General features: G+C 34.3%; 1 protein-coding gene across 5 annotated transcripts in view; it reads right to left on the bottom strand.

Annotated features, from left to right (window-relative positions):
- CD36 (CD36 molecule) overlaps positions 1–22,304 on the bottom strand; it is a 75,751-nt gene that overhangs the window by 5,147 nt on the left and 48,300 nt on the right. For all 5 annotated transcript variants that reach the window (XM_043588703.1, XM_043588702.1, XM_043588701.1 and 2 more), the window contains 7 exons: positions 15,358–15,518; positions 10,622–10,769; positions 10,005–10,184; positions 8,604–8,695; positions 6,230–6,276; positions 3,518–3,587; positions 1,962–2,149 (listed from right to left, as the gene is read on the bottom strand). In XM_043588703.1, the coding sequence (XP_043444638.1) occupies positions 1,962–2,149; positions 3,518–3,587; positions 6,230–6,276; positions 8,604–8,695; positions 10,005–10,184; positions 10,622–10,769; positions 15,358–15,518 (886 nt within the window). The remainder of the gene's footprint in view (positions 1–1,961; positions 2,150–3,517; positions 3,588–6,229; positions 6,277–8,603; positions 8,696–10,004; positions 10,185–10,621; positions 10,770–15,357; positions 15,519–22,304) is intronic.

Raw genomic sequence — 22,304 nt, 5'->3', positions numbered from 1 at the left:
TGCCTTCACATTGACTCCAATATGAAGGTGAGCTAAATAAGATTCCAAGTTTTGTTTTTAAGTCAATTCTTCTTTCAGAGACATATTGAAAACATATTTTTATTTACCAATTTCTAGGGAAGAAAAATCTAGAAATATGGCAGATGGACAAGTTGGGATGTTCAAAGTACTCTAGGAATTATTCTTGTTTTACCATCTATTTGAAAGGAGCCCAGGAAACCAACAAAATGAAAAGTGTAACTGTGGAATGGATACAAGCCACATATTCAGTAAGTAGTTGATATAAAAAACATATAATGAATTCATAGAACTCAAAAAAAAAAAAAAAAACAAAAACACCAGATAACAAAAAATGGGCTAAGGACCTAAATAGACATTGTCCAAAGTAGAAGGGAAATATCGGTATGGTTTTACCTAATAATAACTAAGTTTCACAACACTGGAACACAACTGGGACCTCAAAAACAAAACAAAAATCAAAGCAAAATTATTCTATTACCACTCTTCCTTAACTGTCTTCTTGCTTTCTCACTTTAATTTTAAATTTTGGTTGAAAGGGATCTTGGGTACAAGTTGCATTTTTTAAAAAATGTTTATTTATTTTGAGAGAGAGTGTGTGCACAAGCAAGTGGTGAAGGGGCACAGACAGAGAGGGAGACAGAGAATCCCAAGCAGACTTTGTCAGCACATAGCCCCACGAGGAGATCGATCTCACAAACCTCAAGATCATGACCTTAGCCGAAATCAAGAGTCAGGTACTTAACTGACTGAGCCACCCAGGTGCCTCAAGGTTGCATTTTATTTTGTGTATTTTTTTCAGTGTTTATTAAAATTCTAGTTATTTAACATACAGTGTAAAACTTGTTTCAGGAGTAGAATTTAGTGATTCATCACTTACATATAACATCCAGTGCTCATCAAAGTGCCCTCCTTAATACCCATCACCTATTTAACCCATCCGCCATCCACTTCCCCTCCAGCAACCCTCAGTTTATTCTCTGTACATAAGAGTCTTTTTGGTTTGCCTCCCTTTCTTTTCTTGTCCCTTCCCATATGTTCATGTTTTGTTTCTTAAATTCCACATATGAGTGGAATGATATGGTATTTGTCTTTCCCTGATGAACTTATTTTGCTCTGCACAATACCCTCTAGCTCCATCCATAGCACTGCAAATGGCAAGATTTTACTCTTTCTGAAGGTCAACTAATATTCCATTGTATATATGTGTGTGTAAATGTCCATCTAATGATGAATGGATAAAGAAGTTGTGGTATGTGATATATCTTTATCCATTCATCAGTCAATGGATATTTGGGCTCTTTTCATAGTTTGACTATTGTTGATAATGATGCTATACACACTGGGGAGCATGTGCCCCTTCAAATTTGTATTTTTGTATCCTTTGGGTAAATACCTAGTAGTTCAATTGCTGGGCAATGGGGTAGTTCTATTTTTAACTTTTTTAAAAGAAGTTTTTTAATGTTTGTTTATTTTTGATAGAGAGAGAGAGAGAGTGAGTGAGTGAGAGAGGAGAGCATGCATGAGCAGGGGAGGGTCAGAGAGAGGGGGAGACACAGAATTCAAAGCAGGCTCCGGGCTCTAGGCTGTTGGCACAGAGCCGGATGCGGGGCTCGAAACTCACGAACCATGAGATCATAATCTGAGTCAAATTTGGATGCTTAACCAACTGAGTTACCCAAGGCGCCCCTATTTTTAACTTTTTGAAGAACCTCCAGACTGTTTTCCAGAGTGGCTGCACCATTTTGTGTTCCCACCAACAGTGTAAGAGGGTTTCCCTTTCTCTGCATCCTCACCGACATCTGTTTCCTGTGTTGCTAATTTAGTCATTCTGATGAGTGTGAAGTGGTATCTCATGGTTTTGATTTGTATTTCCCTGAGGATGCTCACTCATCATCAAGGCTTCAAATTATATCATGGACTGTGACACTGAGAACACTTACCTTCTTTGCATCTGCCAATGTCTAATACACCATATGATGTACAATTATTGGAGATAACGGTTTCTGTGCAGAAACAATGGTTATCTGGATTTTGAAGTGGAGATGCAAAGGCCGTGGATGGAAGAACAAATCTATAGACAGGGATTCCTTTCAGGTTAATTTCAGCTCCAAACACAGCATAGATTGACCTAAACACAGAGAAAAAAGAGCTTTATTCCAGGAACCTAAACTACATTTTAGAGATTATTTTTTCTTCTTAATTTTAGATTATATTCTTGCTTTAAATAAGAAAGATTAGATACTTGGGGCGCCTGGTTGGCTCAGTCAGTTAAGCAATTGACTATGGCTCAGGTCATGATCTCGCAGTTCGTGGGTTTGAGCCCCACATCAGGCTCTGTGCTGACAGCTCCAACCCTGGAGTCTGCTTCATATTCTGTATCTCCCTCTCTCTCTCTCTCTCTGTGTCCCTCCCCTGCTCGTGCTCTATCTCTCTCAGTCTCTCAAAAATAGATAAATGTTAAAAAAAATTAAAAGAAAGATTGGATACTCTTGTTAGAATTTTAAATCCTCATTTAATTCACATGAAAAAACTTTCTTGTGAAATTTTAAGGCATACCAGGACACAATACCTGAGTGTGAACTATTCTTTGTTCTCAAAAGCTTCCAAGAGCAATTTTTGCTTATGTATTACCATGGATTATTTACACTGAAGACGTTTCTCATAGTTAATTTCCTCTGTAGATTAAATATTTATATGACTTCCCTCAAATCCTTTATTTGTGCCCAGGTTACATGAAATACAATTAAAATTTCTTTCTTTCAAAACTTAATCCTGGAGAGAAAGGCCACATACTCACTGAGGTACTTGCATGTGAGTCTCTTGATATACATCTCCATTATTTACTGAGTGCCTCCATCGTTTAATTAGTACTCACCAACACCTAGGCAATGTGTGGGGGCTCTATACCTATTTCTTCTAATCCCCACATAACCCTATATGAAGAAACACTGCTCTCTTCAATTTTACAGATAAGGAAAATACTGAGATATTTTAAAAGTTTGCCCGTAAACATATGATCTTTAGGAAAAGGGCTAAGAGTGAACTGGCGTCGGCTCCAATGCTTATGTGATATCTACTGGGTTCCACCATTTTTAAAAGAGGCTGTTAATGTGACATTAACATAGTTCTGTGACAAAGGCATCATCTTCTCTGGACAACATTAGAAAGATGGGGATGACCTTCTAGACATAATTGCTATTGAATATACTACTAGTTTAGTTTTTTTAAAAAAAAGTTCAAGCTTAAAAATGAGAATAAAATAATTTGCATTATGTAAAATATCCTCCTGTAGCCCTCAATTTTTAGAAAAGTTAATAAGCACATTATCAATTCCATATTGTATTTATCCTGAATAAATCAAGAAAAATTTCCCTATGTGTATTTTAGTCTTCTCAGAAAACATAATTATTCAGTATAAGCTTCTTGGTCTGTGCTTTGTCACTTGAGGAAAAAAAAATTCTAAGTTACAGAAATACATTGGGCGTCTTGGTCTTACCTGCAAATGTCAGAAGAAAAGAAACGTAACACTCGCGTCTTCTCAACAAAAGGTGGAAATGAGGCTGCGTCTGTTCAAAAATCAAGCCAGTGGCAAGGGATTAGATGTAACGTGTATCCTAGAAAAATCTAGAAATCTCTATTCCAGTATGGTCAATAGAAATATAATGCAAACTGTAGATGTACTTTTTATATTCTTTAGTAGCCAATTTCTTTTAGGAAAAAAATAAAACAGGTATATATTTTTTTAACCCAATGTATCTCAAATGCCATCATTTCAACATGTAATCGATCTAAAAATTAGCAAAATCCCATGTGTATTTTATATTTACAGCACATTTCAGTTCCTTAATAGCAACACAGGGCTAGCAGCTACCATATTCAGTAAGTCTGTATACTATATATATTCATTGGTATTTAATTTCATGTTAAATTTTCCTACACCTTAAAAATAAATATTTACAAAAGTAATAGCAAAATCACATGTTGTTAAAATTGTGATTGTGTTTGTTTTTGAAATCTCCCCACCCTTTAAGGAGAGGGGCACTTTTATTTCTATGAAATTCACTTAGGACTTCAGTTAGAGTTATGTTGTTCTTACATTTTATAGGGATTCATTTGTCCTAATGGTTGACTAATATTTTAAAGATTTATTAAAATTCTCTCACTAACTAGAATTTCCTCTAACTACTTTGAAATGTATCCATCACCTTACAAAAAGGATTTTGTTGTGTTTATTGAATTTATACTATGGTTATGATCCATGGAACACACTGGATATATGAAGAAATAACTCGATAACTCCTCTATTAGCTTCTCAAATAAGTATCACTAAAATGAGCCACAGAACTGAATGTGTTTGTTGTAAACAGTGCTCATCCTTCAATTACGCTTCAAGCTTGTGATCTTATTACATTTCACTTATACTCTTGTGATCAATGAAATAGAATATCACAGTGAATTTGATTGTGGTATTGAGAGCACTGGATATTAGAGTTTAGTTTAAACTCCCCAGATAGGTGACTCAATGGACATCATCTCCAACTGCCTTTCCAACACTTTAACCATTGAAGGAAAAGAATACATTAAAAAGCTGTAAGAATCATTATCTGAAATATCATTGAAGATTATGCCATAATTATTTCTAACAAGTACCATGGAAATAAGTACAAGATTGCAGACTTTTTTTTTTTTAAACACTCAGATGTGTATCAATATTTTCATGTTCTGTCTCTTCTTACTCACTGAAGGTAGAGGGGACACTTCTATACTATGACTTTTTCAGTTTTGTTGGTTGCTTTTCCCTGAGGCCATCAACCAAGAATCTCTCTCCCAGTGATCACGTCAGAGTCCTCTGCTCTGTCCAATCTCCCTCTGATCCTCATTTGTTTTCCTTCTTTTTTCCTCTTAGATACTTTTAACTTTATGCCTGATGCTCATGTACTTATATTTTTGTGATTAATGAATCCTTTACCTGCCCTTTTAAAACTTTTTAGCTTTGGACAGAATTGCTTAATAGCTTTTTTTTTTTTTTTCTTTTCATTACCATGAAGAATCCATTACTATTAAGGAGCAGTACAATCTGTTTCTCTGTATTTAAAGTCTGAAATACTACACTTATGTAATTGTTGGAGTTAGTAGTGTTAGGACACTTGACAATTTATTTGCAGAAATGCTTTGTTTAGGGATTTCTTGAAACTTGCTACAAAGCAAACTCAACTGTGTTTTTGCTGTTGTTTTCTAGAAGACAGTGGTAACAAAATTAAATAGGCATGTAAAGCTCAACAATACCTTTGGGAAAGTAAATACCCTGTGTTTTGTTTTTATTCCCCACCCTTTACATAACTTTGTATTTAACTTTCTTCATCTTTAATATATTGTTTTCCTACAGGGTACTGCCTCACCAACTTTGTAAACATCATGCTTCTCTGTCTTTGCTTCTGCATTGCTGAGAGCTCACCTTATCTCAGGTTTTAATTACCTCATGGTATTGATCCCCATTTGCTTTTTAAAACCTTAGTTCTTAAACTAATAGGTCTACGTGTATTTTGCTTTTCTTCATGGAGAAGAAGAAGCCAAATCTAACCATGCTGCAAATCTAAATTCCTTCCACGTTCTTTTCTCCCCACTTCTAGTTCAGAATATTCATTTTTGCACACATTTTTCATGGTTAGTGGGCATGAAACCTGTTAAGTTTTTGTTTTTCTTTTTCTTTCATTCTGATCACCTTATTCGGAAATACAGGGCTCGGTCTTGCAACTTCACAGTTTCTGCTTCTGCTTGAAATCTCACTTGAAAGTAGATTTTACCTTTTGTAATTATCTTCATTTTTAAAATGTTTCAATTTTAAATCATTTTCCGTACAGTATTTATAAAACATGTGAATATTAACTATTTTTTCTAAGTTTTTCTTTTTACTCTTTTACTTCTGTTGCCATGAAGATAGTTCATGTAGTCAAGGTTTTACTAATCAAATGTTTCCCTAGTAATGCAGTAAAGGCTAATCCTCAAGGATTAATCTTCAGAAATCCCATCACATTAGGCATTTACTAAGCCTGTGTAACAATAGACACTCTCAATTATGGCCTTGGGATATAAAGATAGGTAAACACATACCCTTAACACTCAGAACATTGTAAGTACAATGGTGGAATTTGTGGGAGAGAGGGAGGTGGGTTCATGGTGATTATTACCACAAAACAAATGCCCTTACCTGTACCATTAATCATGTCACAATAACTTGGCCAATAGGAGAGATTCCTTTGGAATAAAAAGAAAAGAAATGAATAAACATTCTCTTTTCTAGAGTACCTTTCTCATATTACTTTGTCTATTATGATTCAATATTGCTAAAATAAAGATTAGATGTGTGACAAATGCTAAGTTTAAGCAATGTTGTAAGTCCTGTGGTTTATGTTTTGTTTGAAGGTTTCATCTTGTTGAGGTAAATTAAGTGCCCAATACCATTAAGTGCCAGATTATAAAATAAAAAGTGCCAAGTGTTAACTTAACACAACTTAGAATAGAAAACAGTTCTGAAAAAAGAAAAAGGAGAAATACCTCAGAAATTTATATCTCTACATAGCAGAGAATTTTTTTTTCCATTTTGAGAAATGAACTATTTGGTAATATGTTGAGTTTTCAAAATACATAGGTAAATATAAAGTGGGTTAACTGATGTAAGCTCAGTATGAGGGAGAAGAGGGGTGTAGGGAAGAAGAAAGAAAAACCGATGTCGAAGAAAGAGATGGAAACATATAGATCATCCATTTATACTTTTCTCCCTTTTAACTCTTGCATAAGCTTGCATTAAAGTAGGACAGAGTTGGGGCACTGGGGTGGCTCAGTTGGTTAAGCGTCTGACTTCGGCTCAGGTCATGATCTCACAGTCTGTGAGTTTGAGCCTTGTGTCAGCCTCTGTGCTGACAGCTCAGAGCCTGGAACCTGCTTTGGATTCTGCGTTTCCCTCTCTCTCTGCCCTTCCCCTGCTTATGCTGTTTCTCTTTGTCTCAAAAATAAATAAAAACATTTAAAAAAATAAAGTAGGACAGAGTTTATTAATTTCTATACTGATGTCTAAGTAAGATATATGTATATATATCTGGAAGCAATAAAAATAGTAGTAAAAATTTCTCTGTATCCTCAGCCACTTTTTGGTGATGCAAAACCAGGTTTTTCCCCACTGATAATGTATCATCTAGCGAGATGTCAAGGCAAGTTGTTGCTTCTTTTTTATTTAAAAAATTTTTTTTCTAATTAGTCTCACTATTTTTATTTTTTTAATATGTTACTTCTTTTTTAAACAGAATAAACTGTTAATCATGCTCAGTCTTGCCATGATCAGTTACATTAAGCTTATCAAATCTTAAACTGAAGTGGAATTCTTACTCCAATTAGAAACACTTAGTAACTCTCCTCAAAATATCTCTGTAATATTGAAAAGGCAAAAATGCTTGTGTTTCTCAATATACAGTGATGTGATTTCATTGCAATAAGCATTTAAGAGTGTGAGTTTTCCTCCACTATACTTTTCTTTAAAAAGATGTTAGTATGGAATCTATAGAAGAAAAACTACTACCTAAGTGAATATTTAATGGTTTTATGCAATTTTTAGATAAGGACTCAGTGTGAGGCAGTGGTTACTTGTATTAATTAATAAAAACCTTTAATCTCTCTGAATTTTGATTACTGTATTCTTTCCAGGAAATAACTGATCCAAAGCATATTTATTAACCTTGATTAAAAGAGAAGATGACTTTCTTCCCTGACATTTACTGAGATTCTTCCTTTGTTACATGATAAATTTACATGATAAATTTACATGATAAATTATGTGTACTCTAGATGATTAAGCAGGAGCTGAGGAAAAAAGCAAATCATGACTATCTAATATTCATTCAGAATAGTAGCATAGTAGTAATCCAGTAGTAACAAGATAGAAGAGTAATCATTCTATTACTACTTCAGAGGAGGCCTGGTCTTTATTTTCAAGTTAATATGGCAACTTTAGAACTATATTTGCAGTACTAATTCCACTTTTGCACTGATAAAGGTATAAAATGCTGATTTATCAATATAGAAAATTAAGAAATTTTGAAGGAAAACGCCATGACAACATCTGCATGGATTCATTAAGTTTTCAACTTTAAAGAGACACATGAAGTCGTGCGGTGGAATGAACAATTTTTATTTGATAGGCTCAATACAACAAGTTAAACACACCCAGAAAACTATGTTTTTCTACCTGCTAGTTGATCAGCTGACGTAATGCTTTTCTTCCTTTCATTTGTGGCCATATGAGTGTACTGTGATGGTGGCCATGCAACAGAGATGGAATTCACTTTGGATTTCTCTATGTAAGAGAACCTGTATACAGAGGTAAAGCTAATTCTGTAGTGAGGCTGATATTTAGCAACTATGCACTAGTGACCAGTTGTCACAACTAAAGGGTGAACACCTCAAAGAACACGAAGTTCCAGGGCTGAAATATAGGCAGATCTGGACCATAGTTAGTGCCTGTGCCTTAGCAGTTGTTAAATAAATATCCCTCCTGCTTTGGAGTTCACACACTTTACCTGGATACTTACTTTTTACCTTTGTAAGTGTCAATTATGGCAACTTGGCTTATGTTGTCTTTCCCACTGAAAACTGTATAAATTCCATCTGCAGTGTTGTTGTACTGAAAAGATATGTACAAGAAGAAATTACTTCTAGGACAAGTCATAGTTTCCAAGTTATAAAGTATGTAACTCATGTTCATATTTTTCAAATACCAGTTATCGATTATTAATAATTATTTTATGTGGCCTGAAATATATATGCAATAAAGTTTTAAAATTATTGGTCTTTAACATTTTAAAAACATAGGCTATAAATGGCACCTGGAAATAAGTGCTAGGGGTTAAGACAAAGGAAGAAAGACCAATACCAGAAGTTGCCATGATCCAAACTCTAGTCATAACTAAGCCAGTAAGGCAATTTTGATCACTACTCCTATTATATTGAGGTAAGGGGATATTAAGAAAAAACTTTGAGAACAATGGGAAGACTTCTAGAGGTTTTCTAAATGTTAGGATATTTTTTGTTTTCTTCCTAAATGGTATGATCTTTAACAAGTGGATATAAAACTTAGGCCTACAAAATTAAAAATGCAATCAGCCAAGGAAAGATGTTAAGAGTTTTTGAGTCAAAACATAGTAACTGAATCTCTGATCCTTTAAAGCTTTCTACATTCCTATTTAGTGGCATATAACCTTTCAATCCTAAACACTATCTAAGGTAAAATAACAACAATAAACTGGAGAATATAACTAATATCACATATAGTGCCAAATAAATCAGTCAAAATTCTAATTCAATAGTTAGCTTGTCCTATTTATAATTCAAAATATTAAGCTATTTTAAGTACATTGCCAAATTCACTTTTTCTTTCATCTGCAAACTGCCATTTCTTTGACAAAGTGCATTAAAATAGGACATTGCTGATTTATCAATCTCACTGTGTTCCAATTTAGGCTAACTTTTAAATTTTTATTAACACAAATTTGTGAGAGTTCTGGAGAAGGAGGAATGTTAAGATGAATACATTTAACACAAAGAAAAATACGGTATTAAACTTGATTTTTTGATAAGGGGAATCAAAACAGAAAATATTCACAGCCTTATTGGCTTACAACCTATTTTAGACAATTGTGTATTTATCAAAGAATGGAAACCTAATTAAATCTCAGTTTATTCATTTTAAATTTAATTGTTAAATTTACATGAGTAAAATTTTCTAACTACAGAGCCATCTGAGATAGAGACTTTAAAAAATTAGAATAACCTCAAGATAAATAAATAAATAATAAAAATAATAAAATAAAAATTAGAATATCTACTCCCAGATCAGAAATCATGTGAACACACTAAGTTGTAAAATTATAAATTGCCAATGTCATTATATTTATCTAAGATATAAAAAATCAACATTCACATTTGGTACTCACAGGAAAAAACACACCAACTGTCGTGGAAATAGGATATGGAACCAAACTCAAGAACGGATCTTTATAGCCCCACAAGAGCTCTTTCACAGTTCTTTTTTGAAACATGGAAGATTTTGACTTTTTGATAAGTGAATTGAGTACCACTTGAACAAATGCATTTGGGTAGAGATGGGGTGCAGCCTATAAAAAAAAATCACTGAGACATCAATTTTAGTATCATATTTTTAACACATAGATGGATTTAATACAAGCCTTAAGTTTAATAGAAACAAATCTAACCTTATCTTTAAAATTACTGCTCAATCTTGCCAGGACAAAAAGTGCAACTTATCTAATCCCTAGATGACTACATTTCTCTGCCTCAGTGCCAGTCACAAGGAGACATTTAAAATTCAATCCTATTTTTTTTTTAATGATAAAGTAGTCTTCCAATTCAGTTGTTATGATTTTGTCATTTTTCCAAATGATGCTAAATCCATTCAAAATAATGACATAGGAACATATTTTTATTAAAATGACAAAATGAAGAATATCTGATGAGAGTTCTAATCATAAGATCCACTACAGTGGATCCTAGAGTATTTCAAAACCAGTACTTTTGTTGTTTGTCTACTTACTGCTACAGCCAGATTGAGAACAGTCCAAGTGTCATTCTCTGTTCCAGCTGATAGTGAAGGCTCGAAGATGGCCTCATTGGGCTGAAGAAAAGAGACTGTGTGGTTCTCAGGATCGTGGGTTATATTTTTTTTGGCTAGATAACGAACTCTGAAAACCAGAAGTAAATAAAATTCAAAATAATTGTCTCAAGTGAACAGGTCTCAAATGCCATCCATTCACGTAACAAATAATTTTTGAGTATATAGAATACGTCACAAGTGATGCCAACCAATTGGTTTAAAATGACAAGTAAGCCAATGCGGGGTCTTTAGTGTATTAGAGGTGATCCCAAATCTTCACAACATAGGAGAAGTAACATGTGTCATTATGAGAGCTTATGCAGAGTCCAGGGGGAGACCCAGAACAAATATAAATCCAGGTTTGGGACTGTCATAGTGGGAGTAATGATAGCCATTTTGGTAGCGATTCCACCCAGGTGGTCTGAATGACAAACAGAAGTTTAGGTGGAGTGGGGTAAAAAGACCCATGGTGTATTGTTAGAAACACAAATTGTTGAATTTGGATGGATTGCAAGGTGAGAATAAGGAGTATCATGGGAAATAGAGCCACAGAAGTAAGCAAGATCTCAAGCATAAAAGAGTTGCATCCTATCCTCAAATGTTTGGCCTTGATCCTGAGGGTAAGGAGGAGACAGTTAGAAAGGTTTCAGTAGGGGAATATTAAGAGTACATTTTCTTAAATGAGAAAGAATGTTCTAAGTACATAGCGTATTCAGCACTGGCTTTTTCATATTTCTAGTACTTTAATGAGAATGAAAGATAACTAATGGAATATAATTTCCATTTTACAGGTCAATTCCCTTCACCATTCCTGCCGTATATTAAATACTTATTAGTTCTAAGCTCCTGGCTGTAAAATCTCTAGGCTTATAAGTACCAAATACCTTTTAGGAACATGGGGAAGGGTGAATGAATAATCTTCATTATTATGAAGAAAAATCTTTTCCAAATACAAGATGTTTATTGAGACAAAATGAGGTATATACCATTCATTTCACTATCATATATGTGAATGTCCATACATGAGATGAATAGATAGCTAAAGTAAAGACTGAAAACCCATGTACAAGGAACAACATTTCACTCCGGTGTAATAAAGTTGTAAATTCCTGTAGGGTAGGGATTATGAGTGTTTTGCATCCACAGGCAGAGTGCCTGGCACATATTGAGTTCATGATAAATAATTTTTTGCATGAATAAACAAATTAGTTAATGGCTCACATTATTTTAAAAGAGTTCACAGTACTATAGAAAATTTATTTTTAATATAATGCCATCAAAGCTTTATTATTTATTCTTCTTGAAGTACTGTAGACATACCAGGAATATACAAATATGAAAGAGCACCCAAGACAGTCTGTTACTAGTCAACTTCTAGTTTTTCTTATATAATTGTATTTTAAATTAGAGAACCTACTATTAGCATTTAAAATTGAAGCACTTTAATTTTTAGCAAAATTTATGTATGTAAAATAATTCAAACAATAGCAAAATGTTACCCAGATTCCAATTTACTTAAGTTGTACTTACAACATTATACCAGTAGATGGCACTAAGAGAAAAATCTTTTAACTGAGGCCTGTGTTTAGAAAATACTTTTAGAAGCAGAACATAATCGCTCAATTCTTTTGTTTAAAAATTAAAATGTACACAGATTTTGGAAAGTGTTGGCTAATGAGGTAAAAGGGAGAAATTTGCCTTAGACTTTGCCCCAAATTGCTTTCTTTGTACTCCTGCCAAAGCCAAGTAACTTAAAAAAATAAAAGATGAGGGGTGCCTGAGCGGCTCAGTCAGTTAAGCCTCTGACTTAGGCTCAGGTCATGATTTCATAGTTCATGAAGCCCCATGTCGTCGGGCTCTGTGCTGACAGCTCAGAGTCTGGAGCCTGCTTCAGATTATGTGTCTCCCTCTCTCTCTCTGCCCCTCCTCCAGTCACACTGTCTCTCTCTCTCTCTCAAGATTAAATAAACATTAAATTTTTTTTTCAACGTTTTTTATTTATTTTTGGGACAGAGAGAGACAGAGCATGAACGGGGGAGGGGCAGAGAGAGAGGGAGACACAGAATCCGAAACAGGCTCCAGGCTCTGAGCCATCAGCCCAGAGCCCGACGTGGGGCTCGAACTCACGGACCGCGAGATCGTGACCTGGCTGAAGTCAGATGCTTAACCGACTGCGCCACCCAGGCGCCCCTAAATTTTTTTTTTTAAATAAAAGATTAATGTTGGACCTGAGAATATTCTCAAGGAATTAATGTGTCTTCATAGAGACCACGTAATTTACAATATGTATAATTAAGATCTCAATCCAGGCAATTTCATGCTTTGACCAATGCTGTACCTTGTCAAAATTTCAGTGAACTCACTTTAACAGACATCAGCCAAATAAGCTGTGGTTGTGTTTGAAGAGGGACATCCTCCTACACTTCCAATTTCAAATGTATTCAGGGTATAATTTATAGGGAGGCAGGTTCAGTAAAACTTATTAGCTGTTAGGAAGAGTATGAAATTATTAACTTTTTCTGAAAGGTAATCAATTATTTTCTTATTATTTAAGGTATCCAAACAGACACTAATGACTCCATTTTGGTGACATCTTAAGATGAACCCTAGTTTAGAATTCCCTTTAACATTGTTATATAAATGGGATTTATTGTTTATAAACTTTAGCTGCAAATCCCACTTCCCTAATTCAACCTTCCTTCATTGCTTCTCCAAGTAAATCTAAACTAACCCTTTTGTCCCTTAGAGAGATAGGTTAAAGTCTCTAAAAAGTAACTATGTATTAGCTCTCTAGGGCTAGATTCAGTATTGTTTGTTTCTACATATCTCAAGGAATATATTTAAAAATAAAAAAAATACCCCTGCAAAATAAAAGTGAAAGAGTTCTCAAATTCTAACAACTATTCAGTTTCCTCACACGCATGCAGTTCAGTCAAGTTATAATTTTTTAAACAATTTTTCTTAGATTATTATTTCTTAACAATTTTTTTGGAGTAAGATACTCGCATAGGCTTTTTTTTTTAAGTTTACTTGTTTATTTTGAAAGAGAGAGCACAAGCAGGGGAGGAGCAGAGAGAGAGGGAGAGAGCAAGAATCTCAAGCAGGCTCTGTGCTCTGTGTTAAGCCGGTAACTGGGTTTGATTGCATGACTCAGAGATCATGACCTGAGCCATGAAGCCATGATCAAGAATCAAACACTTAACAAACTGAGCCACCCATGCACACCTCATATAAGTTTTTGATAATAACATGGTAACTTTAAGACCATGAAAAAAACATTTTCCTTTTTTTTTTTTTAACAATGAAAACCAAGTGTTCTTCAACAGTACTGTGAATAGTCACAGACATATGCACAGAGACAGGAGACTTGGGGACAATTACTAGGACAGAAAAGGCACCAAGGCCCTCTGTAGCTTATATATCACATACTATGGCAGCAGCCACTACCTTCACAACTACTGTTATTTTATTATATTTTGTGTGTGAGTAGTCAATCTAAAAATATATTAATGCATGGAAAAGAAACTATATAGACTATCTAAAACAGATATTAAAACTATGAATTATATGAAATCATAATAAATATGTAATTTTGTGATAAGAACTGATCAAAGTAAGTAACCAGTTGTAATTATCCTTGGGGGAAAATCACACATTTGTATAACAAATGATACAGCAGGACTTAATGGTGTTCCCACATGGATATCATAAATCTAATCCTTGGTTACAGTTAGTGCTTTTAGCACCTCAGTCCCCCCTTGTGTTACTTCGATAGTTGGAGAAAACACATAGTATATAATTTAAATAAGAAATAAAAATACATACAAAAATCTAGGAGGTACCATCTCTTAGGTCTGTGTAAACATAAACAATCACTACATATCCCTTGGTGTCAGTTTTTTTAGTATACAAACTGAAAAGTCCTAGCTAATCATTCCCCTCTAGTTCTAATACCCGAATATTCCATTTAGAATTGTGTTAAACTATTAGGGTATATAAGAGAAAGGCATAGCATTTTGGTGTCAGTTCTGGAAAAAATATAAGAATGAAGCCACTGAATCAATATAAACACCCATATGACTTGGAAATTAGTTTCTAGAAATCCTTAGCAGGTACTGCGGTTACATAAAATCAGTTTAATGCTGTGGTTCTCAAAATTGAGTAAGTACTGGAATCACCCAGAGGATTTGTAAAACTCATTGCTGGGCTCCAACCCAAGAGTCTCTGATTCATTTGATCTGGGAAAATCTGCAGATTCTCAGAATAGGTGAGGCTGTTGCTGTCAGGTTGGGAACCACACTTTGAGAATAACTGATAAAATGTATGCAATTTTAGGATCTTAAAATACTGGTTCTTAAAATTCTGATAAGATGTTTTCTATTATGCATGCATATGTCAGAGTTGTTGAGAATATATGTCATAAGTGTAAAACACCCGTGACTTCTTAAATGTAGGGTGGTTATCTGATACTGCTAAATTTATAATAAAATCTGTATTTCTTATAATCATTAAATCCTTAAATCAGTATTCCATATAGGGCAGAAACAAAATATTTCATGATATTTTACTGGGAAACAGGAAGAAGTACATCTGAAAACAATGGCATTTTTCAAGTGGAAGTTTTTCAGAAATATGTATGGTCAAGGAAAGAATGCCACTTATTTGTGAGGACTCACCTGTACGTGTAAGGACCTCTTTGTTTAACTTTAATTTTGCTGCTGTTAGCTACCACTTCCTGTGGGTTTTGCACATCATAGATCCAAAACTGTCTGTAAACTTCTGTGCCTGTTTTAACCCAATTTTGATAAGCAATGGTACCTTCCTCGAGTACAACCTCCTATGAAAAAGAAAACAAGTTTGTGTTATTTCTCTGTAGTAAATATGGGCGCCTCTGGGAGTTTATAACTTTGTTAGCCAAGGCAAGGACTAAGCTCAAGTACCTTCTTCATGAGAACCTTGCCACACAGTTGCAACAGAAATGTTTTCAAAAAATTACTATAGCAACCTCTTTTTGTCAACCTTTTACAAAGGGAATCAGGGTATAATATTGCAGACATGGATGTTGATGTAAGGCCAACCATTGGCAAGCTTTAGAGTGACCCTATATTGCAACAGTTATAACTTATTAAGCAAATTTTATTAAACCTAACAAAGTTCCTACCAGGTTCAACATTAACTTCTCTGCTGTCCTCAGATTGATGAGACAAAACAGAAAAAAGAGAGAAAAATCTGGTGGTATTGAAAGCTTTAACTTTTCTTCAAAAGTTGGACACTTCAGAAGATGATCACTTAACATTTATTAAATTTAAAAAAATTTCTTGGTGAAAAACACAAATTTGACTTCTCTTCAAAATCCTTCTCAATCCCTAACTTAGTATATATGTGACAACTAAATAAGACATGTTTCCAGAAGCTACAACAGTCTAATGTTATTATTAAAGTTATTACTTACACAATAAAAGGATGAAATGAGGAGATTATCCTATTATTATTTTGTGGAATTCGTTAAAAATCACCAATGCGCCATGTAGTAAAGATAAACAAGTGGGAAAAAATGTCAATGAGGTAATCACAAAACCTCATGTTAGAAACGTGTTCCCTTGCTTTAGATGCTGTGGAACTGGATGGAAAGTCACCAAACCACTCAGGGTCAATATCATTATCTATAAAAGAGGTGGTTATAGATGATCTCCCAGTTTCCTTCCCCGGCTTTCACTCTCTTAGCCCAAAGTCTATAAGGCTATATATAGTAACTAGAGCAAACAAAGGTGATTTGGTAGCAGGCAGTATTCCCAATTAAGCACCTTGGGAAGAATGCCTAGAATGGAAAGCTCTACCTTTGTGCTTGAGGAAGAGGAAGAAAAGTATTTCACAGAAAATGAATCCCAACAGATCTATGAATACAGGAACAATCTGATCTATTTGTTTCCTTCACCTGGAAGCATCAATTCATAGAATGATGAGTCAGGAAAGGACATTGAACAATATCCTATTTTCTAGGAGAGAACACTGAGGCTCTGAGGAACCAGGTGGCTGGCCCAGGCAAATAGTAGCAGAACTGTGATGAAAATCCTAGTCTCTGACTCTTAGACTAGTCCTCTTTCATACCATGCTATTACATTCTTTTAGTTTTCCTGTCACCTCTGCACTTAGTTGGTAGAAGTAAGATTAAGTTTCATATCTTCAGGATATGTTACTTATTGCTTAATCCAGAGAATAAGGAAATTCCTTAGAGATGAACAGGGAACCAAGCTGAAATGCTATTACAAAATCCTGTGCTGTTGCAATGCATTTTCACTGGGTTCACTGTTGTGCTCATGTTGATGTTAGACCATTACTTTTTATGACCAACTGTCCTTGAAAAACTGTTTATTAGTTCCCCAAAAGTCTTATTTCCAATAGTAACAAGCTCCATATTAGGACAGAGTTACATGCAGATCAAGCATGTGAATATGTTTGATGAGATCGTTGAAGCTGAAAGCTATGTTAATTTACCAATTTCAAGAGATTTTATGAGGGGAAGATACAGACAAACTTACACATTACTACCTTTGCAGTATACAAATCTTAAGGACAATGCAATATCAATTATTTATCATACACCTCTTAAGGCACACATTTTACGTTAGTTCTTAATGCAATAAACTCAATAAATGTTTACAGAATTGAAAAGGAAAAGTGATGGAAGATACTTGGCAGGGCAGAAAACCTCCCTAACTCTAATGTGTGTGCATTTAACATCAAAAGACTAGAAATGCATCATGCCTTTCTTCTAAAGGCCAGGAAACACTTTGCCTTATTTGTTGATCTAGAGATATTTTTTAAATGGCAAAGATGAAACGCAAAAAGTTGAAATGAATGCATTGAATTATTAGCTGTTAGAGTTAGAGTCATCTAACCCCATCGCTATTTATTCAGAGGTAGAAATGAGTCCTAAGAAAAACAGATGATTAGTCAATGTTATAGGACAACTTTGTAGCAGGTAATAGAGAAATCAGGTATTTTTACTCCAATCTTGCATAGTTTCATAATGCCATCGTTTGTTCAGAGCCAAAGAGAAAAACATTGAAGCAGTCAAAATAGGAATGCATTTCTTCTGATCCTAAGACTACTCTATATATTAGAAAATTGGCTAGCCACTCCTTGAGTACCAAGACTAAATCAAGCCACAAGTTTCCTTAATTTTAAAAGGAGCAAAGGATTTTACATCATTTGTGAACTTAAAAGGCCTTAAAGTTAAGTTGGATTTGCACTAGCTAGCCAATCTTGCAAACCTTTCACTAAGTTAGAAGTACAAAGCTGATAAATGAGCACATGAAAAAACAATATAATTCAAAATCCTCTCATTTGGCTGATGTCTACATCAGCATCTGTCCCTGACTTTAAGCGTGTAGACTAGTCCCAGTGCTGACTAGATTCCAGACTAATGACACTCTTATGGTATGGTCTCCAGCTGGGTTGAAAACTATTGGCCTTTGAAACTTCTATTTTGTTACATTAATGTGAAAGCAGAAGTTTGGAATAGTAGTATCTTCTACTTTGTTACATACTCACTAGATTATTGCTTTTGCAGGAAAACAGTGCCCATCACCACCACTGGCAACTTTAGGGTAATTATTAAAATGTCCTTGATAACTTCCCATGGGTGGAGTAGATAGAGTACCAATGTGGAAAATATGTTGTCCCATTTCTCAAGGATCTTGTAAAGTACTAATAGACAGGATCATGTGTAGCAGATTTTAACCTATGAGTTACATTTCCTTATCCTATCCCTACCCTGAACATATAGAGTGGCTTCTTCCCTCCGGGTACAGAGTAAAGTGTTTAAGAATGAAACTAGATCCTATGGGTTTAATCCCCAGTTGGGTGCCATGGTAACCATTAAACTTGGGCAGGTTATTTAATTTTTTTATACCTCACTTTCCTCATTTGTAAAATAGGGATAATAATAATATTAGGTTGAACCACATGAGATTAGTATTTTGAAACTCAACATGAGTTGAATATGGTTTAATTGAATATATAGCCTCCTAGCTTCTTATAGAGATTAATAAATGTGAGCACTTAGAACAGTGTTAGCACAGAGCTAGCATTCAGTGAATGTTGGCTATTATACAAATCCTATCTACTCTTTGGAGGAAGAACTCTAATATTTACTCTCCAGAGTAAATGGAGATGTCTAACCCAGTCATGTGGCAATAACTCATGTAGTATACGGTGACACTTCTTTTTCTTTAAATGATTTAATCATTTTTACATTTATTTTCACTGCAGTGACATCAAAACTTCCTTAAAATGTTCTGCACTGTGTTTCTTCATATTGAAAAGAGTCTTCAGCCTTTCCAGTTACTACCACAATTTGTTCTGGTTAGGACCAGTTACAAACCATTTCCCCACATTCAAAAAAGTTTGTATTATGTACATGGGCATATGTGTGCATGCATGCTTGCGTGTGCATGCTCACGGAGACTGAATTACAATATTAGTGGCAGCTGTGCTGAGAGTCAAAAAATGACTTCAGTCTCAGATTATCAAGTCATCAGTTAAAACACCAATTTGGGGAAACTGATTGGATTTAATGTTTCTGAAACCCAGGTCATTAGCCTCCAAAATTTATGTAAGAACTTAATATGGGAGATTCTGCATTTGGCTTGAGTAGTAAATTATGTTGATATGTCAATAAAAATTGGACTGGGGGAAAAATTATATATGCTTACCTGCTATTTCTTGAATCCCTTTTTAAGTAATTTTATTATTGCAATTAAAATGCTAATGTATGTAGTGTTTAATTCATTTTTATGCCTCTATTTTAATTTAAAATTTACTTTGGACTGTTTCATGTTCATGCTTATGTTCTCATATATTATCATTAGCATAATTTATACAAATTATTTTTTCATATCTGGAAATACAATAAGCATATATTATTGAAGCAATATAAATGTTAATTTATATTATTAAAATATGGACTATTGAGTCCAATATTGGCTATTTTAATAAACAACTAATTATTTCAACTTATTTTATCTGAAAGCATGTCTTACAAGTTACTAAAGGATTATTCTTTTCAGGAAGTGTGCAAAGAAATGATGTATAATTTAACATTAGTCTTTTAGGAGGAAAGAAAGAACTTTAATTTCCTTCTTGGTGTTCTATACTTAATATCATAGGGAAATTAAAATTTATTTAAAATTCCTACTGTTATACAATATTCATTAAACATTCATCAAGTAATATTAACAGTGTCAAGTGATAAATTATCTTTTATAAACAGTGGCAGGACTTTGACCTTTTTCCAAAGTGCTGTGCCAGTTTCTATATTTGTGGAAGCTAATGCCACTGACTTTGCTTATCTACATAAGGTTGCATAAATCTGTTGGCTCCACTCTTATCTGTTAGGAATCATAGTCAAAAGTACTGGTAAGAAAGTTCTCAGCTGTAATCCATAAAAAGCATGAGGTCCCTAGAAAACATCCCTTAAAAATTAAGAGTAAAATGAATGCATGTGTATATGTATAGATGTGTATATATACATCTGTATATTAGTACACACTATACACACATTATATATATATATTTTTAATGTTTATTGTTAATAAATATTGTTATTTATTGTTAATGTTGTTTACATATATGTGTATATATACACATTATATATATATATACACATATATATGTGTATATATATATATATGTGTATATATATATGAAAGAAATAAATTTTCTGGACCATTTTAGACCATTTTAAATGCCAGTTTCAGGGTGCTATCTCTTTTAGAACTGGAAGATATCATAGAGTCCCAGCTTTGCTTTATGAATGAGATAACTATGGGATGATTTTCTGATCTTTTTTTTTTTAATTTTTTTTTTCAACGTTTATTTATTTTTGGGACAGAGAGAGACAGAGCATGAACGGGGGAGGGGCAGAGAGAGAGGGAGACACAGAATCGGAAACAGGCTCCAGGCTCTGAGCCATCAGCCCAGAGCCTGACGCGGGGCTCGAACTCCCGGACCGCGAGATCGTGACCTGGCTGAAGTCGGACGCTTAACCGACTACGCCACCCAGGCGCCCCCTGATCTTTTTTTTTTTAATTAAGCAACTTAATAGTTTTAAAAGGTGCTTGTATATAGGTAATAACTTTCCCAATTTGCTGTTAGTCAATTAAATGAAGAAAGTAATCTTCAGTGAGTTTCAGTGGCAAAAACTGACTGGTACTAAAATTATTCTTTATTTGTAAAATAACAGCTTTACCCCAAATGATTTGGCTCTTTGGGTTTACACATAATTCAGAGATTTGACTCCAACTGTATTTCAAACAGATATATATTCCAAACTTACTTTTAGAACAGTTTTGTAAACTAAAGAAAAAAGAAATACCCTGTATAAAGAAAGAACAAATCCCAGCATCTTTATAGGACTAAAGTTGATAAGATCAACATGACTATATGGAAATCTGAGAGCAAAACCAGGCTTAGTTTTAAATGTATCACAGATTCTGACCATTGGAGAGGTTCTGGTGATTAGTTTTAGGCTATAGATATGTGGCAGGCATACAATATAAACTATCATTTAATATTTTTGGAAACTCATTCTTCCTTAAATCTGTTTTGTGCCTCTTCCTCCTTCTAGGGTCTAGATCCATACCATCCCCTTTTGTCTTGTATAAGATTGCACAGATAACTCTTACTTCAAAAACAAGAGGAGAAAGTACTCTATTTCTTTGTTGCATACCTCTCTTTATTACCCTACCCTACTGAATTTATATTTTCAAGAACATTAGTAACCATGTCCTAATCATTATTTCCTGAATTTTCATCTGCCTTAGAGCATTTTCTCTTTCTTTGAGCACTAGCCTTATATTAACCTCCAAAGTAATTACACTCTTCTGTTTTTATTTCTTCATTCATAAAATCATTTTTTTGTTTTTATACCTCGAATTATGTATAAAACCTATAGTAATCTCTCTGCTTTTTTTTTGTCTTGACGTTCAAGCCATCTAGATAGCAAATAGATTGTTTAGTTTTATCTGTAATCTCTAGATCAATGATCAAACCAATCTGAGTACTGACCTTTGAAATACTGATGTTCACGTCAAAACACTCATAAAACCTCTTTTATTCTCCTAAGATATACATCTCTCCCAGTAATTCAACTGGACATCTTGAAGTGTTTTTACCCTCCCTCCTAATTTAGTTCCATATCCAAACTGCCATTACGCTCCATCACCCATTTTTTTCTGTGTACTCCACTACACTAGCCCAGAGTGCCTTTGTTACATAATGTGCAGATTGTGCAAAGATCTTTCTAAAAGGGAATCTTAAATTCTCCTTGAAAATGGCCATGTCCTGCATAGTTTTCCCTCGTTTTCCTGTTTTTTGTTTAAACTCTTTTTTTTAATGTTTATTTATTTTGAGAGAGAGAGAGCAAGTGTGTGAGTGGGGAAGGTCAGAGAAAGAGTAAGAGAGAGGATCCCAAGCAGGCTTTGCACTGTTAGTGTAGAACCCAATGTGGGGCTCAAACTCATGAACCGTGAGATGATGATCAGAGCTGAAACCACAAGTTGGATGCTTAACTGACTGAGCCACCCACGTGCCCCCTGTTCTCCTGTTTTTGGTCTCTCCA

Source organism: Prionailurus bengalensis, chromosome A2 (assembly GCF_016509475.1).
Source record: "Prionailurus bengalensis isolate Pbe53 chromosome A2, Fcat_Pben_1.1_paternal_pri, whole genome shotgun sequence".
In the NCBI taxonomy this organism is placed as follows: domain Eukaryota; kingdom Metazoa; phylum Chordata; class Mammalia; order Carnivora; family Felidae; genus Prionailurus; species Prionailurus bengalensis.
The sequence above is the reverse complement of the archived record's forward strand: the minus strand, read 5'-3'. Positions and strand labels throughout refer to the sequence as shown.